Genomic DNA, 18,854 nt, shown 5'->3' on the forward strand with positions numbered 1-18,854 from the left:
TCTTGCGGTTCGGATGATTTTTTTAGTCAAAACCGCCCAAACCGCACCGCGAGCACCCCTAGCCGTATACGCCTCTCTCTCATTGTCTGGAATCCAACATGCCTTTTACTCTCTCGCCTCTTTACAAGGTTTATCAATCTTATCTCCCTCGACCTCTCCTGTTATTACGGTAACATCAACAACCTTCTTGTCCAAATCTCTCGTTACCCATTGAAACTCACTTCGCTTAATCTCTCTAACCAACCTAACATTCCATCACATGGCTTGGGAGCTTTCTCCCAAAATATTACAACTATAACGTCACTCATTTGTTCCAACATTACTTCTCTCTCCGTTGCCGACTTGGTTCTTATCTCTCATTGCTTTCCTCTTCTTCAAGAACTTGACCTCAGTAACAATGTCAATGTTAGCCTAGATGCTGGTATGTCAACGGTGCTTCCTTAGCTTCCTAAGCTCCGCAAAGTTAATCTATATGGTCGTATCCATACATATATTATTTCGGTGCTTCCTTTCCTGTTTTTTTCTTTCTTAATGTTGTTAGATTGTGCAATTACTTTTCGGCACTGTTACTTTTCTGAGTTTAAAAACCAATCTTATATTATTTCTTACTAGTTCAATTTCTTTAAGTGGCTCGAATTATGATTTTCAAGCTGGTAGGACAAAATGATAATGATAGTGGTGAAATCATCAGGTTGTTAGTGAAGGTATGCTGCTATTTAGACTGTTCAGTTTATATAGTACAGTTTGTTGGTGAAGAAAAAAGAAACAACTTAATATAATTGGATAATTGAGAAATTAAAATAAGTAATTGGATAATTTATCAACTCTTTTTTAAACCAGTAACTACAGCATCTCTGAAATGTAAAACTAACTTATGAAACATAGCAAAAAAACAATTCTTTTATAATTTAGACGCTAAAGTAGACGATCTTTTTGCTTTACACAGAAAAGCAAAATTCTTGGATGACTCTCTACCGGCCTCCCTCTTCGGCGTATCAAAAATTGTAGTGTTCATCGGAAGTTGCTTTCTCTGCTTTTTTAGCATACTAAACTGTATCATAAATTAAAAAACTATGTTTATACTTTTAGTTCGGGATAAAAAAAGTACAAAAATAAATACATTTAAGCATGTAGAGAGCCAATGAACATACAACTAGCATATTAGAGGACTTCCTAGTTGGCCGCATGGATTTCATTTTAAAACTATACACAATCTCACCTTTAACCATACATATAAGAAATCCAGAAGAGTAATAGCAGATCAGAAAAAGTGTAAGTATGTTGCAAGTATGTAAAGTTCATGTTGCCAATGAGGGATGCAATAGGTATGACACGAGAATCTTATAAAAGTAAATATGATATAGAAGTAAAAACCAAAACAAAAATATCTAACATTTAAGAATTTGAACTTTGGTAGGAAATAAGGCATCCATGACGTGAGAAGAGTTTCATCTTTCTTTCACTGAAATGAAAACGAGGTGGAGCAACTATCTTTCTTAAAGAGAGACTTGAAAATAATATCGAAGAAACATTAGCTGGCACTTTATGACAGTCTCGTAAATTGATCTCTCTCAGTTGTGTACAGTTTTCTACCACATGTTTCACTCCTTTCTTTGTGATGCAATCACAATTTTCAAGGTACAGTTGCAAAAGGCCACGACAACCCTTTGAGATCGCATAAAGTGTTTCATCGTCAACTCTTGTAAGTGACAAATTCAACACCTCCAATTTAGGAACTTCAAAATTCATTCCAACAAGTAGCTTCACTCTTGAACAATTGGCTAAGCTCAAATGTCTAATGTTACAAAATCTCTTTAAAATTTGATCAATACCTTCGTCAGATATAAATTCGCAAGAAGTCAAATCAAGCAGCTGCAAACTGGGAAAAATAGAAGACAACATTATGATGGTTTCATCTCTTAACTCTAGACAATGACCCAAATAGAGAGACTTTAGTCGATAGTTTACTCTACAATCCATCAAAGAACTAGAATTCTTCTCTACACTCTCTTTTCCTATAGATGTCCATTCCATTTTGATCTCAATAAGTGAAGGACAGTTACTAATGAGTGAAAACAAGGTGGATTCTGTTAGCATGCTACATTTACTAAGGTTTATAGACACCAAATTACCCAGTAACAAAGATAACTCCGTGACATGTTGATCATTTAGAAAATCAGCCTTTTGAAGATCCAAATATTGCATACCTTGACATTTGGATAACAAACAAAAAATTCCATTATAACTATAACCGACACAATTTCGGAGGAAAAGTTTTGTCAAAGGAAGACCCTCCCTTGCTATAGAGGTGAGCAACTCATCAGATATTTTCCAAGCGAACAAATCAAGAGAAGTCAAACTCTTTAAACACACCAATGAAGCAATGAAATATGAAGCGAAGTGACCAAAATGTGGGGTATTATTGAAATTGGAATTGGATAAAGACCTCAATGTTGGTCTCTTGCGGACAACAGAAGCCATCTTAATGATTTTACAATAGTCAATCATGATAATCTCTTTGAGAAATTTACAGTTCTTGAATAAGTAAAAGACCAAAGAGTGGAAGAAAATGTTGTCATGAGAAAGATTAACTTTGCGGATTTCGGAAAGAGCCAATGAAAAAACCTGTGCCGAGATAGACACGTATTTTCTGTCAAATTTGAATTGTGTAGGGTTACTGAGGTCAAGTTCTTGGAGGAAAGGGAAGCGATCCGCAATGAGTAACAGGTCGGTGTCATAGAGAGTAGCAATGTTGGAACATATGAGAGATGTCAAAGATGCAATGTTTTGGGAGAAAGCTCGCAATCCCTTTGCTGGAATCTTGAGTTGGTTGGAAAGATTCAGTGATGAGATGTTCAATGGAAAATGAGAAATTTGGATAAGAACATCGTTGAGGTCACCGTAATATGAGGATAGGTTGAGGGAGACGATGTTGGAGAATCTACGGAAGAGGTTAGAAAAGAGTTGGCATGTTGGATAATAGATAGTGAGAGATGATCGAAGACGATTTGTGACGGAGAGTACATAGTCACAGAATTCGCTGCCCCCTATAGAGAACCGCGAATTGGTTCGCACGTACCGGTTCGCGGTACTTTTGCGAATTGGTACGCGAAAATTCGCACAGAATTCTGCAAATATGCCGTACCAGAGTACCTTAATAAATAAAATTTAAACTAATTTTAAAACTTCAAAGCCAGGGATTTGTTTCTCACATTATATTGTAGTGACAAATCTCTGGCCCCACTTTCAACCAGCTTCTTTAATAGCTGTATGAGACTTGCAAATCCAACGTAGCTGCAAAGGGTATTTATAAGTAACTATAACACTAAAGCTAAGTAAAGGTTCCGATGTGGGACTTACATATATTCATATGCACAAGTTTATCTCTATTAGCTTATATAATTATTCAAATAAAGTTTATATTCCACAAATAAAGTTTAGAATTGTTTTAAGACTAAATAAGTAGAGACTTTATTTTAATTAAATATTTGTTAGTTATAACGTACCGATTATTTTATTTGAACGTACCGCGAACCGAAATAGCGTACCAACTCTGTATACCCCTCACGTACCTAATTCTTTGAGAGCTGCGTACCGCGTACCCGAATGCGTACCACGTACCGGAGCGAATTGCGAACCATGTGACTATGGGAGAGTAACTGTTTGGAGACGAGGGAAAGAGACTTTAGATGAAAGTAGCGACGGTGGTTGTCGTCAGTGTCGTAGTCGATGAGGAACTTCAGGACAGACTCCCAACATTCATCAGGTAAATAAATACCTTCTGAAAGCATTGTTATGGTGTTGCTTCTAGTTTTAATGGAAGAAGAAGAAGCCATAGCCATGAATGATGATTCTAGAGAGTTTCTCTTTCTTTTCATGTTGAATGCTTTCGGTGCAGCCAGTGGTGAGGAAATCAACGGTGGATTTTGTTAGGTTTTTTGGAATTTGAATTTCATTTTTGGTTGTTTTCTACGTACGTGGAATTAGGATTATCCATAGCCATGAATGATGATTCTAGAGAGTTTCTCTTTCTTTTCATGTTGAATGCTTTCGGTGCAGCCAGTGGTGAGGAAATCAACGGTGGATTTTGTTAGGTTTTTTGGAATTTTAATTTCATTTTTGGTTGTTTTCTACGTACGTGGAATTAGGATTATACTACCAACACAACTATTCACGATATTTATTTATAAATTATTAAATAAAATTCAATTATTTATAAAGCATAGACAAAAAAAATCAAAATATCTTTATAATGTTAGTTACCTCAATTTTAAAAAACAAATCTAATTTTAAATTTGATTACACTCTAATATGAAAAAAAGAAGGTAAAAGTAGGGTAGTTGAGTAGAAAAAGTGAGTAAGTCGTTAATAAACAAAAAAAAAAAGTGAGTAATTAGTTATCTTTAAGGAAAAAGTGAGATAATGAAGAAACAGAATTCTAAAACTGTTACAATAAATTTTATTTAAAAAAATTGATTCAAAATAGTCTAAACAAATTCCAAAACCGTTACATAGTATATATGATGCAGTATAAAATACAAAGTTATCCAGCTTTTCTTCTAACCTATTTCCTTGACTCCCTCCAAACCTAAACCCTCAAACCTGCCCTTTACTTTACGTTCCTTACATTTAAGAACATCGGCATTCCTGATCATTCACTCTGCAACTCTTATTTGCAACATGAAACGCAAGAGATCTTCTCTCAAAATTCCCCAACAAATTGTTTCAACTGATTTATATTTAGATGATGATTGTTGGGAATATATTTTCAAATTTATCTTCAATGAGGATGAAGACGACAATCGTTACTATTTCAAATCTCTTTCTATTGTCAACAAGCAATTTCTCTCCATTACAAACCGTCTACGCCACTCTCTCACTGTCTGGAATCCAACCTGCTGTTTACTCTCTCGTCTCTTTCCAAGGTTCATCAATCTTATCTCCCTCGACCTCTCCTGCTATTACGGTAACATCAACAACCTTCTCGTCCAAATCTCTCGTTACCCATTGAAACTCACTTCGCTCAATCTCTCCAACCAACCTAACATTCCATCACGCGGCTTGAGAGCTTTCTCCCGAAATATTACAACCCTAACCTCTCTCATTTGTTCTAACATTGCTTCTCTCACTGTTGCCGACTTGCTTCTTATCTCTCATTGCTTTCCTATCCTTCAAGAACTTGACCTCAGTAACAGTATCAATTTTACACTAAATGCTGATGTGCCAATGGTGTTTCCCAAGCTGCGCAAAGTTAATCTCTATGGTCGTATCATTACATATATTACCGACGAATGGCTTTTACATTTTTTTAAGAATTCTGAATTTCTTCAACATGTTGTCATGATGAATTCTTCACTATTAACTCATCAGGGCATTGCTTCTGCCATCCGTGAGAGACCAACTTTGAAGTCTCTAGCAATTAGTTGTGTGTCAATCAATGACAACATTACTTCATCCTTTACTGACTCCTTCATGACTTTGAAGGACTTAACTTGTCTTGATTTGTCTTATTTGCGTATCTCGGATGAGTTGCTATTTGCAATGATAGGTCTTCCTTTGAAAAAGCTTGTCCTCCACGCGTGCAAGGGATATAGTTATGCTGGAATCTTTTGTTTGTTATCCAAGTATCAACATATACAACATTTAGATCTTCGATATTCTGAATTTTTGAATGACCAACATGTTATGAGGTTGTCTTTGTTTTTTGGTCATTTAGTGTCTATAAACCTTAGCTATTGTAGCATGCTCGCAGAACCAGCCTTGTTTTCACTTGTTAGGAACAGCCCTTTACTCACGGAGGTCAAAATGGAAAACACAAGTATTGGGAGAGAGCATGTAATAAATTCTAATTCTTTCGAGGATTTTGTTGTAAGCCATTCATTAAAGTCTCTCCATTTGGCCTACAACTACTGGCTAAGAGATGAAAGCATCAAAATGTTTGCTTCCGCTTTCCCCAATTTGGAGGTGCTTGGTTTGAGATGTTGCTATAACATATCTGAAAAAAGTATTTGTCAAGTTTTAAGAAGATGTTGCAAGATTAGAGATTTGAGCTTATATGGCTGTTCTGGAGTAAAGTTGCATGGAATGAACTTCGAAGTTCCTAAATTGAAGGTGTTGGACTTGTCATGTACAAGTGTTGACGATGAAGCACTTTATGTGATCTCAAAGAGTTGTTCTGGGCTTTTGCAACTAGTACTAAGAAGTTGTAATTATGTTACAAAGGAGGGAATTAAGCATGTGGTAAAGAATTGCACGCAGCTCAGGGAGATCAATTTGATGTGTTGTTATAAATTGCTTCCTAATATTGTTGATGAGATGATATTTTCAAGGCCATCATTGAGAAAGATAACTGCTTCACCTTCCAAAACATTCAGTTTCAAAAAGTTCAGTGACGAAAAGAAGAAACTCTTCTCTCGTTATGGATGTCGTCTCATGTGCTAGTTTTATGTAAATGCTTTGTTGGATTTTGAACTCTAAAATGTAAGACGATATTTGTTTCATATTTATTTCTCTTAAATTATTTTATGTTTTAACGTATAATTGCTTTAGTAATTGTGTAAGATTTTTATATAATGTACAATTTAATGCTTGTGAGTGTTGTATGGTCCATCCTTCAATTAAACCTCATGTTTTCTGCCTTGGTCTTGTTTTTGTGGTCCTTATAGTATTAGACATGTGTTATGACTTCTCATTGTTCTAAATCAATTCTCAGATTTAGTCGTCAACCTTCAAGCGAAAATGCTTTCATTTACTGTAGTTTACAACTTCGTGAGTTAAATGCTTGTGAGTTTTTTTTAATCCTTGATTATATAGGAATGAAAAAGTTTAAGATAAATTGATAAGTTGTCAGGGTCAATAATTGAAGATAAAACGTTGTCCGTAATCTCGAAATTGTACGTTGGACTATTTTTCCTACACATCCTTATGTGTTGATATGTTACCGCTAGTAAATGGCGAGGGAAGTAATAAAAAATTGCAGAGTTGAAAGAATTAACTTTATAGCATTGTAGTTTGGTGGATGATGGTTTTGTTTCCATGCTAATTTTTACGAGTCCGTCTTTGAGAATAGTAATCATATGCTTTGCGGTGATGTTGTTTATCTTCAAGTATTAAGAATCATGTGTCTGATTGTCAATACCATTCTTGTAATAAAAGAAGTTGCAAGTTGTGTGTATATAATAAAACAAAATACTATTATTAAACATGGAAGATATATCTTTGAGGAGAAAAAGTGGAGCATAAGTTGTATGACCTTTATGAAAAATAGTATATCAAGTGAACCAGTATCACTTTCTTACAGTATTCATAATGATATTTAACAATCACACATCACCAGCTGTATTGTTAACCCAATTCAGTCACATTAAAAGCATGGACTCATATGCTCACTGAGTAAGGGATATGCTGACATTTAGCATATCACACATTACCCAAAATCTTGAAGACCCTATTTTTACAAAAGAGATTATGAGCTTTTACAACTTAAAGTAGGAGCATCAAACTTACAATTTGCTGCATTCACTGTTTTATCTTGTTCTTTATTGTATATATGTTATTTTGTATCAAAACATCTTCGCTTGAATCAAAATATGCATTCAAAAACATTTTTACACAACAACAATAACAACCAAACCTTATCCCACTAAGTGGGGTCCACTATATAAATCAACTTCCGCCATAATGTTCTATCCAGAATCATGTTTCTCTCCAAACCGTTAGTCTCTAGATCTTTTTTAATAACTTCTATAGTTTTTTGTTTTGATGGAGAGGAACTGTTTGGAAACTAGGGAGAGAGACTTGAGGTAGCGGTTGTGTTTTTCGTCTTCATCGTTGTTGAGGAATTTGAAAACACATTCCCAACACTCATCAGGCAAATATAGATAAGCTGTTTTCGGGTGCATGTTACTACTGAGTACTGCCGACGACAATGGTAGTTGCGAGTTCAGGGAAGGTGACAGATTTTAGGGTTTACGTAATTTGGAGTTAGGGTTTAATGATTGAAAAGTTTAAACCTATTTGTTGAGTCGGAAATTTTGCTATTTATTGTTGAATGGGTTTTGTTTTTAGTGTAGCCAATAAGTATATTACGTGAGAGAAAATAACAATTTAATTATGGCTAAACCATTATATGCAATTTTTCAAATTCAATTTTATATGCAACTTTTCAAATTCAATTTTGTATGCATCGATTAGGATGTACAAATTGTGTAAAGAAAACGTAGTTGGATCACTATATCCAAACATAACAGATTCAAATTTCACCTTTTATTGGATTTTGCTGCTAGTACTAGGTATGAAATTAACTTGTGAATGCCTTTCAATTTCTGAATTTAAATGTACTTCTCAAACAAATCTGCCATGACAGTTGACAACTACATATCTGTGTACATTTTGAGAAAACAGAGTGAAATTTTACCATAATAACCATAATTTAGTTGGAACTATTAACTGTAAGAATTTTTCGCAACTTGATATATTGAGAGACAAGAATTTTATCCAAAAAATATATATAATTTAAGAGAAGCAATAAATTAAAATTGCATATAACACTCACTGCTAGCAATACATGAACAAACATGAAAAGTTTTATGAGCATAAATATAAATTTTTTTAAAGTAATTTCTCAATAAGTAAATCTAAAAACACAAAACATTTTAAATTTAAGAGTTGAGAATTGTTTCATAATACTAGCAAAGAAGGCATCCATGACATAAGAGTTCCCTCTCTCCATCATTGAAACGATAACGATAACGTGGTGGAACAATTATCTTTCTCAATGTTGGCCTTGAAAATATCATTGAGTCAACAACCTTAGGATGCACTTTTTGGCAGTTTTTCAAATTAATCTCTCGTAGTTGGATGCAGTTTTCTGCCACATGTTTCACTCCCGTATTTGAGACATAATTACAATTTTCAAGTGACAGTTGCAAAAGCCTAGGACAACTCTTTGAGATCACATGGAGTTGTGCATTATTAACTCTTCTATGTGACAAGTTTAACACCTCTAATTTAGGAGCTTCAAAGTTCATTCCAAATAGCTTCACTTTTGAACAGTATGATAAGTTCAAATGCCTAATTTTACCACATCTCTTTAAAACTTCACAAATACCTTCAGATATCTTATTGCAATAACTTAAATCAAGTAGTTGTAAATTGGGGAAAATGGAAGCAAATATTATGATGCTTTCATCACTTAACCATGTATTGCCAGCCAAACATAGAGTCTCTAATTGAGGGCTTACAACCATTAAAGAATTAGAATTATCCACGCTCTCTTCCCACATATATTGATATGGATATTTCATTTTGATATTGCTAAGTGAAGGACAGTTTCTAAGGATGTCTAACAAATTTGAACAATTGTCTGTTCTATTGGTAAAGTGTAAAGATTTGAATTTTGGCCTCTCACAGAGAGCATAAACAATACCGACATTGGTAATATTAAAACAATCAAATATGATCACCTCTTCGAGAAATTTACAGTTGTTGAACAAGTGGAAAAGACATTCGTCGGTCATGTAACTATGAGTAGAGAGATTAATCTTGCGGAGTTTGGAAAGTGCCAACGAAAGAGTCTTTATCCCATCAATGAAGCTATTTTGATCGTGAAATATTGCAATTCTACCTATATCAAGTTCTTCGAGTGAAGGAAAACAATCGGCAATGAGTAACATGTCAGAGATCTTAATAGAATCCATATCGGAAAAATTGAGAGATGTCAAAGTTGTAATATTTTGGGAGAAATCTCGCAACCCATCAGCGGGAATGAAGACTTGGCTGGTGAGATCGAGAGATGTGAGTTTCAAAGGAAGACGAGATATTTGATGAAGAAATGCATTGCGATCACCACGGAAGGCATTGGAATTACGGTGGAAGCCACGCTTGAGGGCGAGGGATGTGATATTGGGAAATCTTTGAAATAGAAGATGGATGAAAGGGACTGTTTTTGAGCCGATAACGACAAAGAATCGAAGACGGTTGGTGATGGAGAGAAACTGGAAACAAGGGAGAGATACTTGAAGTAGCTGTTGTCTTTGTCGACTTCATGGTTGTTGAGAAATTTGAAGACACATTCCCAACACTCATCAGGTAAATATAAATATGCTTCTGCCGCCATTATGTTACTACTGCCGACGACGACAATATGGCAGTCTCACAATTAGTGATGGTGACAGATTTTAGGGTTAGGGTAGACAGATTGAAAACGTGAAAACAATATAAATATTCTAACGGTTTTGGACTATTTTTAATCATTTTTTAGAGTAGATTATTTTCAATCAATATTTTAAATAAAACATTATTCTAAGGATTTTAGAAATTTTTTTCTTTAATATCCTACTGTTCCCTAAAAAAAACCTAATTACTCATTTTTTTTAACAAACTATCCTACTTTTATCTTTTTTTTTTAAAGAAATTAAATAGGTTTGTTTCAAGTTATGGATTAACATTCTTTTAAATCATATTTTCATGATGAGAAAATGGGTCATGCACAGACAGTGTAAAGTATTTTTACACTGTCAACCAATCACCACCATGCATTTAATTAAAATATTTTTTTATTTAAAAAAAGCTTTAATGACATGGCACATTCATGACTCCCTATTGGATGACAGTGTAAAACTATTTTACACTGTCAGTGCACTACCTTTTAACTCTTTCATGATTACTATTTCATGAATAATACTCCTACTTAGCTGTGTTTGGCTTAAAAATATATTTCTCTGCAATGCTTATAAAATATATGAATAAACAAGATTCCTAGGAATAAAATATAAATGTGAGTAGTAATGAAAAGTTAAAGATTTCGAGCTTATTTCTAAGAGAATGTTGGATTCCCACCCTTTAAACAGGGGAATAAGTATGAGAAAAATTATGAATAAACAAGATTCCTAGGAATAAAATATATCCGGGTTCAATTTTTAAAATCTTGAGGCAAACATGAAATTATTATATTTTCAATCTCACATTCTCAAGATGTTATTTCATTCCTTAAAACAAACACACCTTAATTTGATCCTGTTTTTTAATTTATTTTATTTTATTTTTCTAATTTGATATCTATAAATATTTAATAAATTATTCTATGATCTAACAATTATATTTACTTAAATAAACAAAAAAAAAGTTCTATTAAATCACATTTAGTATATCATATAAATATTAAAGTGTAATCAAATTTAAAATTGGATTTGTTTTTGAGAATTCAGCCATTACTAATCTAGATATTTTGGATTAATTTAAAAAAAAAAATCATAATAATAAAGATGTAATGACTACCTTATACTTGAAGTAATTTAAATTCATTTAAAATTAATAAAGTTACCATAACATTCCAAAAATAAATTAAAACGGAAAACTAAATTTTACAAAAAAAATAGAGATATAAAACTATAACATATACACAAATTACCAAAACAGAAAAACCAAAAGTCCAATATTTACTTAAACCTAACATATTATATAACCCATCAAATATTCCCATAATAGTATTCGGCGGCACCAAAAGGAAGAGGAAAAGAAACTCTCTGAAATCAAAATCAACGATGGCTATGGCTACTTCTTCTTCATCTTCATCCATACAAGCTGGAAGCAAAAAAGTAGCTATGCTTTCAACCAATGTTTATTTACCAGATGAATGTTGGGAATGTATCTTCAAATTCCTTATCAACCACGAAGCCGACGACACCCGCCGTCGCTACTTTCATCTCAAGTCTCTTTCCCTCGTCTCCAAACAGTTACTCTCCGTCACAAATCGTCTTCGATCATCTCTCACTATCTATAATCCGACATGCCAATTCTTCCATAGATTCTCCAACATCTCCTCCCTCAACCTATCCTCCTACTGCGACGGTGATCTCGACGATCTTCTCGTCCAAATCTCTCGTTTTCCATTGAATATCACATCACTCAATATCTCAAACCAAGTCAAGATTCCAGCAAAGGGATTGAGAGCTTTCTCCCTAAGCAATACAATTTTGAGATCTCTCATATGTTCCCACATTGCTACTTTCTATGACACCGACATGTTATTCATTGCCGAATGCTTCCCTTTCCTTGAAGAACTTGATCTCAGTAGCCCTACAAATTTCATATTTTACAAAACCGCCTTCTTCTCTGCACAGGCTCTTTCATTCGCACTGCCCAAACTCTGCAAAGTTAACCTGTCTAATAATTACTATATCTCCAACGAATTACTTTTCCACTTGTTCAAGAACTGTAAGCTTCTCGAAGAAGTAAGCATCGTTAATTGTTCGCGCATAACCCTGCCTGGCATGGCAGCTGCTCTACGCGAGAGGCCAACATTGAGGTCTTTATCTTTTACTGGGCCCTTTTACGACTCCCTTACTTCACCTTTCATTGACTCATTGGTGAGTTTGAAGGGTTTGACTTGTCTTAAATTGTGCTCTTTTATCACCTCTGATGAGTTGCTCTCCTCTATTGCAATGGAGGGTCTTCCTTTGACAAGGCTTGATCTCCCAAATTGTCCAGAAAATAGTTATACCGGAATATTCTCTTTGCTATCCAAGTGTCCATGTATACAACATTTGAATCTTCACAGGGCATATTTTCTGAATAATCAGCGTGTTGCCGAGTTGTCTTTATTTCTTGGTGATTTGATGTCTATAGACCTTAGTCAGTGTAATAGACTCACAGAATCAGCCTTGTTTGCACTCGTTAGTAACTGTCCTTCACTTATTGAGATCAAAATGGAATGGACATCTATTGGAAAAGAGAGTGTAAGGAATTCTAATTCTTCGATGGATTGTATTGTAAACTCTCAATTAAAGTCTCTCTATTTGGCTCATTGTCAAGAGTTAACAGATGAAACCATCATAAGGTTATCTTCCATTTTGTCCAATTTGCAACTGCTTGATTTGAATTCTTGCCAACTTATATCTGATGAAAGTATTTGTCAAGTTTTAAGAAGATTTTGTAACATTAGACATTTGAACTTAGCCAATTGTTCAAGAGTGAAGCTACTAGTTGGAATGAACTTTGAACTTCTTAAATTGGAGGTGTTGAATTTGTCATATACAGCCGTTCACGATGAAACACTCTTTGCAATCTCAAAGGGTTGTCGCGGGCTTTTGCAATTGAACCTTGAAAATTGTCGTTATGTCACATGTAAGGGGGTGAAATACGTGGTTGAAAACTGCACAGAACTAAGAGAGATCAATTTGCATAATTGTGATAAAGTGCATCGTAATGTTTCTTCAATGTTATTGTCAAGCCCGTCTTTAAGAAAGATAATTGCTCCACCACATATTCATTTCACTAGAAGAACTTAATAACAGAATATTAGTTTTGTCTATTAATCCACAAGTGTGTTCTTCTATATGATGAATTAGATCCATGAAATCATAGTTAACTTTCAAAATTCAAATATAATTATTAGACAAATTATTCTTTATGCTATAACCATAGAACGCATAAATTTCTGCTACATAATTGATTGACATTTGTATTATATCATCTAGGCATTCTAGCTTATTCACTTGATAACTAAACTATCATAGCTAAATATTGTAGTCTTTCGTTTATGATGATATAGATATAGTGTTAGTGTTACAGCTTCTTGCTTTGCCTAAATCACATTTCTTGTGTTTGTTCGTAGCAATTGAACACAACCAATGCAATGACTGCATTTTTGCTATGTATGCTTCATTCTGTTTATTTTACTAATCAAATCTTATTGTTTAATGTTATCATTCTTCTTCACTTTTGGTTGGAAAATGATTACTCGCGCTTCCGTGATATAAATAATTGTGACTTGTACTCATCACTAGGAAGTATACTACAAAATCTGTAATAAAACATGCCAGTTTAGAAACACTATTTGTAGAATATATTTGTAATAAAATCCGTAATATAGATATTAGAGAAAGAAGGAAGAATAATATATTTGTACTCAGTTTTCATCAAGCTGTTTCTCTTCTATTATTTTCGCATTCACGAAAACTTAAAGTTTATGGAGTCTATATAAAAATACATCTTATGTTGGTGTGTGAGCAAAAGCATCACTCATGTTCTTGACTCGAGAGTAATTTGGTCTACTTTGCATTGTTGCTATTTATATTCTGATTAATCTCTGTCGTTGTTGGATTACTCTGCTTGTGTTCACTTGATTCTTGATTATTGAGGTCTCTCATTTAAGCTTTTATTTCCGGCTAGTAATGAAGTTTAAAAAAGCCCCTGATTTAAGTTGGTGCAGTCTTGTTGATGTTATTTGTCATGTTATATCCAAACCTAGTGGTGGCCGATTGGCTTTCTGCGAGTGTAGTTGGGTTCAGTCCCTGGTGCGCATGCACGTTCGCCACTATGCCACCCATTTATAACAAAGAATTGTCCTATCTTATTAATATATAATTAACAATTAATCAATCTATCTGGATTGTGCATGAACTAGTAAAGAATTGCAACAGAACATTAGAATTAAGAATAACCATGCCTCTTTTCAACATTTAAATAGCCATGTATCTTAGATATGGAAGTACAGAAGTTGATAAGTACGAATAACGATAATATGAAGTCAATACTTAATCTGGTCTTAAAAGAAGTATTGATTCACACATGTGTGAATATAGCAGGCTTCCCCTAAACCATATATGAATACAATGTAATTTTCCTAAGAAACCGAGAATTATGGTAATTCTACTTTTGCTCCATGTTTAGAATTTTGGTTACAACCTTGTGAATATCATGAAGCTTGTAAATGTTCCAAAAAACTGAGGAGTATTTAGAATGGCTTATCGCGTCAGCTATAACCGCACACTTAACTTTATGTTCTTCAAGACAATTGTTGAGCAAATAAGTTTTTCTTTATTCTGTGTTTTATAACATTCCTGCAAGCAAAACAAAGTAAGAACTTTATGAAAAATTCCCAGCAGAAGAAATAAAAACATTATAAAGCTGAGTTTGATATAGATAGACAATAGTGGGAACTGTTCAAATACTCAAAGTAAAAGTGAAGACTAAAAAGGGAATAGTTAGCATTACCACGTGCAACAACTCGCAAGTCGCAACACCACTCACCCACTGACTTTACCATATATAGAGAGATTTTAGAGTAAAAGAACAATACTAAAAGGACAAACCATTCTTGCATCACATTTTTCACTTTAAATGCCTTTACATAACTCTCTTGGGTGAATTATGAAAAAATGGTTGAATAAACCCCTAGTTGCTTGTCAAAAGCGAAATATATGAAAAAGCAGAAACTTAAAGTGTACAAATCAACATGTGAAAGTATTGTCGGTAACATAATGTTCGTTTTTTAATGTTGATAACACAGAAAATTAAGAAAAGTAACAGCAGAGAAAATTGTACTGCAACAAGTATCCAAATTAATTCATGCTGCCAGGACACAATAATATTATCCAAGTAATTAGAACATACATTTCAATTTGACATTAAAGAAAAGAGTAGTTTCTCACAGAGGTAAATCCGAAAAGAAAAAAAATCTTACATTTCAGAGTCCGAACATCAGCAGATTAGTTTTACTTGCAGAAAAGACATCCTTGACGCGACAAGAGTTTCAACTCTTTGTTGCTGAAAAGAGACCGAGTCGGAACAATTACCTTCCTCAATGATGGCCTTGAAAATACCATTGAGTGAAAAACATCTTTGTGCATTTTAAGACAACCTCTCAAATTGATCTCTCTCAATTGTGAGCAGTTTTCTAGCACGTGTTTCACTCCCTTATCCGTGACATCATTACAATGTTCCAACAACAGTTGCAAAAGCGTACGACAACTCTTTGAAATCACAAAGAGTGTCTCGTCATCAACATGTGTACGTGACAAGTTTAACACCTCTAGTTTGGGAGTTTCAAAGTTCATTCCAAGTAGCTTAACTCTTAAGCAGCCGGATAAATTCAAATGTTTAATCTTACAACATCTCCTTAAAATATGAAAAATACCTTGTTCAGATATGTTAGTGCAATAACTCAGAACAAGTAGCTGCAAATTGGGGAAAACGGAAGCAAATGCTTTGATGCTTTCATCACTCAACCATGAATTGTGAGCCAGCCGAAGGGACTCTAATTGAGGTCTTACAAAAATGTCCATAAAAGAATTAGAATTATGTACAATAATGTTGAGGCTGTATTCCATTCGGATTTCAGTAAGTGAAAGAGTGTTCTTAAGGAGTGCAAACAAAGTTGAACAATCTCGTGGTTCAGAATAAATGGTAAAGGATAAAGACCTCAGTGTTGGTCTCTCAGCTAGAGCAGAGACAATACCAGAGTTGGTTAGTCGATGACAGCCAAATAGGATGGCCTCTTCAAGAAATTCACAGTTCTTGAACAAGTGGAAGAGAGATGGATCATTGATATAGCTATGACCAGCCTTTCGGAGTTTGGAAAGTGCCAATGAAAGTGGTTCAAGTGGTTGTAGTAGCCCATTGAGGATGTTGTAGCTGCATTTTTTAGGAAAACTGAGGTCGAGTTCTTGAAGCAAAGGAAAACATTGTGCAATGAGAATTATGTGACTAGTATCAAGAAAGCGAATGCCGGAACAGATGAGTGAAGTTAATGTTGTAATTTTCTGGGAAAAACGTATCAAGCCATCACTTGGTGAAATTTAAGATTGATAAGTGGAGAGATTGAGTGATGTGATGTTTAGTGAGAAATGAGAGATTTCATGGAGAAGATAGTCGATACAATTGGTGTAGTAAGGGAAGTGGATAGAGTTGAGGTTGGAGAATCTACGGAAGAGACGACGACGCATGGAAGAGCTTGTTTCCTCGCGGACAAGGAGTGAGTAATGGAGACGACTGGTGAGGGATAGTAATTGTTTCGAGACGAGGGAGAGAGACTTAGGGTCATAGTAGTCGTCTTTCCTGAGAAATTTGAACACATGTTCCCAACAATCATCAGGTAAATAAAGATAAGTTGCAATCCTTGTTTTGCTTCTTCTTTTGTTTGAAGAAGAAGCCATATTGATTTGATACAACTTTGATTCGGTAACCCTTGTTTTAGTTGAAGAACAAGTCGTTGATTTGATGGATTTAAATCCCCTGTAGTAAATAATTACAGTGTTAGTGCATTGTATTTGTGTGGGCTAATTATGTCATTTACTCTCTGATTTTTTCTCTTTCCAACACATCTTTTATGGCTAATTATGTGATCGGCGGAGAATCCACATTCTGATTATCTGTGGGCATATTCTCCTCAGTTTTCAAAAATTTTTTTTTTTTTTTTTTTTTGAATAGGCAATGGAATTAAAAGAGAGCATAAGGGATGCTCACCCGAAAGAACACAACGGAAATACTCCTACCGATCAAAACAAGAAAGCGGAAGGGTATTCCAAGAGTAAATGTTACAATAAGATTTACGCCTATAGAAGGAGCAAAGCCACCTCCAAGAGTTGTACACCACCCCACCCCAACATTCATTAAAGCTAAAAGACTCCTCTTTGAATATAGTAGCATTCCTTGACATCCAAATACCCCACACCGCCGCCAACCAAATAACCGCTATCATGTCTCTTAACATCGAACCTTTCACATTATGCATAGCAAACGGAGGAACCTAACAAAGTCCTCGTACGAAAGATCCTTGATAGTGCCAATCCACCGATAAGTCTTCATCCACACTTCCTTCAAAACTTCACAACCGCCTAAGAGATGTTCAAGGTTCTCATCCTCCTTATTGCAAAAGACGCAAAGTAAAAGACTAGAATCTAAAATGCCCCTTTTAAATAGTTGGTCCTTCGTGGCTATACGATTGTGGATGATTCTCCATCCGAATAAAAGAATCTTAGGCGGAGATTTTACCTTCCATAAATGCTCAGCAGCTTTAACAATGTTAGGGTCAAGGGGAGGACCGGACATTTTTTCAAAAAATCTGTTGTAACAAGATTTTACCGAGAAAATTCCGTCCGAGGAAGGCGCCCATATGAACCTGTCAGTTTCGTTAATGACTGGGACGCAGTCTTTGATATGCTGCAGCACCTCTGTCCGCAGCCCCTCATCCGACTCAGCCAGCATACCGAAAATAGCACCTTCATTCCAGTCCCAGCCATTACTATGGAACCCTCCTGCTGCAGCCACGGACAGCAGATCATTACCGGCTGCCACCAACACATCCGGATAAGCTGCAGCAAAAGGTTGCTTCGCTGCCCAGCAACCATACCAGAACGGTATGTCCACTCCATTGCCAATGATACAATCCACTGCCCCTGCAAAACCATGAGTTAAAAGGGAAATATAATGATCAGATATGAGCAAGTCCCTCCACCAAATTGAGTCGGTCTTCTCAATGACAGACACATCCCCAACCAACACTTTCCTCTTCACCTCGCCGTATCTAGAAGCAAGAATTCCACGCCAAACCGCATCCTCATCCGTCAAGATTCTCCATTTCCATTTACTCAACAACGCTAAATTCATCACCTCAACATTCTTCACTCCCAAACCTCCTTCGTTTCTCCCTTTACAAACCGTCTCCCACCGAACCCAATGGATAGTTCTTCTACCCTCTCTACCACTCCAAAGGAAGGAACTTTGAATAGACCGAATTTCGTTGAGAACCTTCGAAGGAGCTTTATAGAAGGACAACGAATAAATGGGTATGGCATTTAAAACAGAATTAATCAAGCTCACTCTTCCCGCTATCGAAAGGTTCACTCCTTTCCACACCGCTAGCCTTCTTCTAAGATGAGATAGCAAATCCTTCCACATCGATAATTTCCTAGGACTATCTCCTACCCTCACGCCTAGAAATTTAAAAGGCAAAAAACCAACTTTACACGCAAGAAAACTCGAAGCCGCTTCCATGAACCAATCTCCCACATTGACTCCATAAATGTTACTCTTGTTGAAATTAACCCTCACCCCCGACATAATCTCAAAAC

At 35.2% G+C, this 18,854-nt stretch overlaps 5 protein-coding genes across 5 annotated transcripts; 2 read left to right on the forward strand and 3 right to left on the reverse strand.

The window, feature by feature from the left end:
- Nucleotides 1-1,256: 1,256 nt before the first annotated feature.
- Nucleotides 1,257-3,956, reverse strand: LOC131606109 (F-box/LRR-repeat protein 14-like). Its single transcript, XM_058878391.1, has 2 exons — nucleotides 3,659-3,956; nucleotides 1,257-3,023 (listed from the first exon to the last, which is right to left on the reverse strand). The coding sequence occupies exons 1-2, from the start codon at nucleotides 3,876-3,878 to the stop codon at nucleotides 1,396-1,398; spliced, it is 1,848 nt and encodes a 615-aa protein (XP_058734374.1). The 5' UTR covers nucleotides 3,879-3,956; the 3' UTR covers nucleotides 1,257-1,395.
- Nucleotides 3,957-4,680: 724 nt separating this feature from the next.
- LOC131601793 (uncharacterized) lies at nucleotides 4,681-6,441 on the forward strand. The gene is made up of 2 exons (XM_058873686.1): nucleotides 4,681-5,971; nucleotides 6,017-6,441. Exons 1-2 carry the CDS (start codon nucleotides 4,681-4,683, stop codon nucleotides 6,439-6,441), a joined length of 1,716 nt encoding a protein of 571 aa, XP_058729669.1.
- Nucleotides 6,442-8,687: 2,246 nt separating this feature from the next.
- LOC131601797 (uncharacterized) lies at nucleotides 8,688-10,117 on the reverse strand. Its single transcript, XM_058873691.1, has 2 exons — nucleotides 10,017-10,117; nucleotides 8,688-9,912 (listed from the first exon to the last, which is right to left on the reverse strand). Exons 1-2 carry the CDS (start codon nucleotides 10,115-10,117, stop codon nucleotides 8,688-8,690), a joined length of 1,326 nt encoding a protein of 441 aa, XP_058729674.1.
- Nucleotides 10,118-11,543: 1,426 nt separating this feature from the next.
- Nucleotides 11,544-13,289, forward strand: LOC131601798 (uncharacterized). The gene has a single exon (XM_058873692.1). The coding sequence runs from the start codon at nucleotides 11,544-11,546 to the stop codon at nucleotides 13,287-13,289; it is 1,746 nt and encodes a 581-aa protein (XP_058729675.1).
- A 2,208-nt stretch (nucleotides 13,290-15,497) lies between these two features.
- Nucleotides 15,498-17,394, reverse strand: LOC131601803 (uncharacterized). Its single transcript, XM_058873696.1, has 2 exons — nucleotides 17,248-17,394; nucleotides 15,498-16,544 (listed from the first exon to the last, which is right to left on the reverse strand). Exons 1-2 carry the CDS (start codon nucleotides 17,392-17,394, stop codon nucleotides 15,498-15,500), a joined length of 1,194 nt encoding a protein of 397 aa, XP_058729679.1.
- Between the last annotated feature and the right edge of the window lie 1,460 nt (nucleotides 17,395-18,854).

This window comes from Vicia villosa, linkage group LG5 (assembly GCF_029867415.1).
Source record: "Vicia villosa cultivar HV-30 ecotype Madison, WI linkage group LG5, Vvil1.0, whole genome shotgun sequence".
Lineage (NCBI taxonomy): Eukaryota > Viridiplantae > Streptophyta > Magnoliopsida > Fabales > Fabaceae > Vicia > Vicia villosa.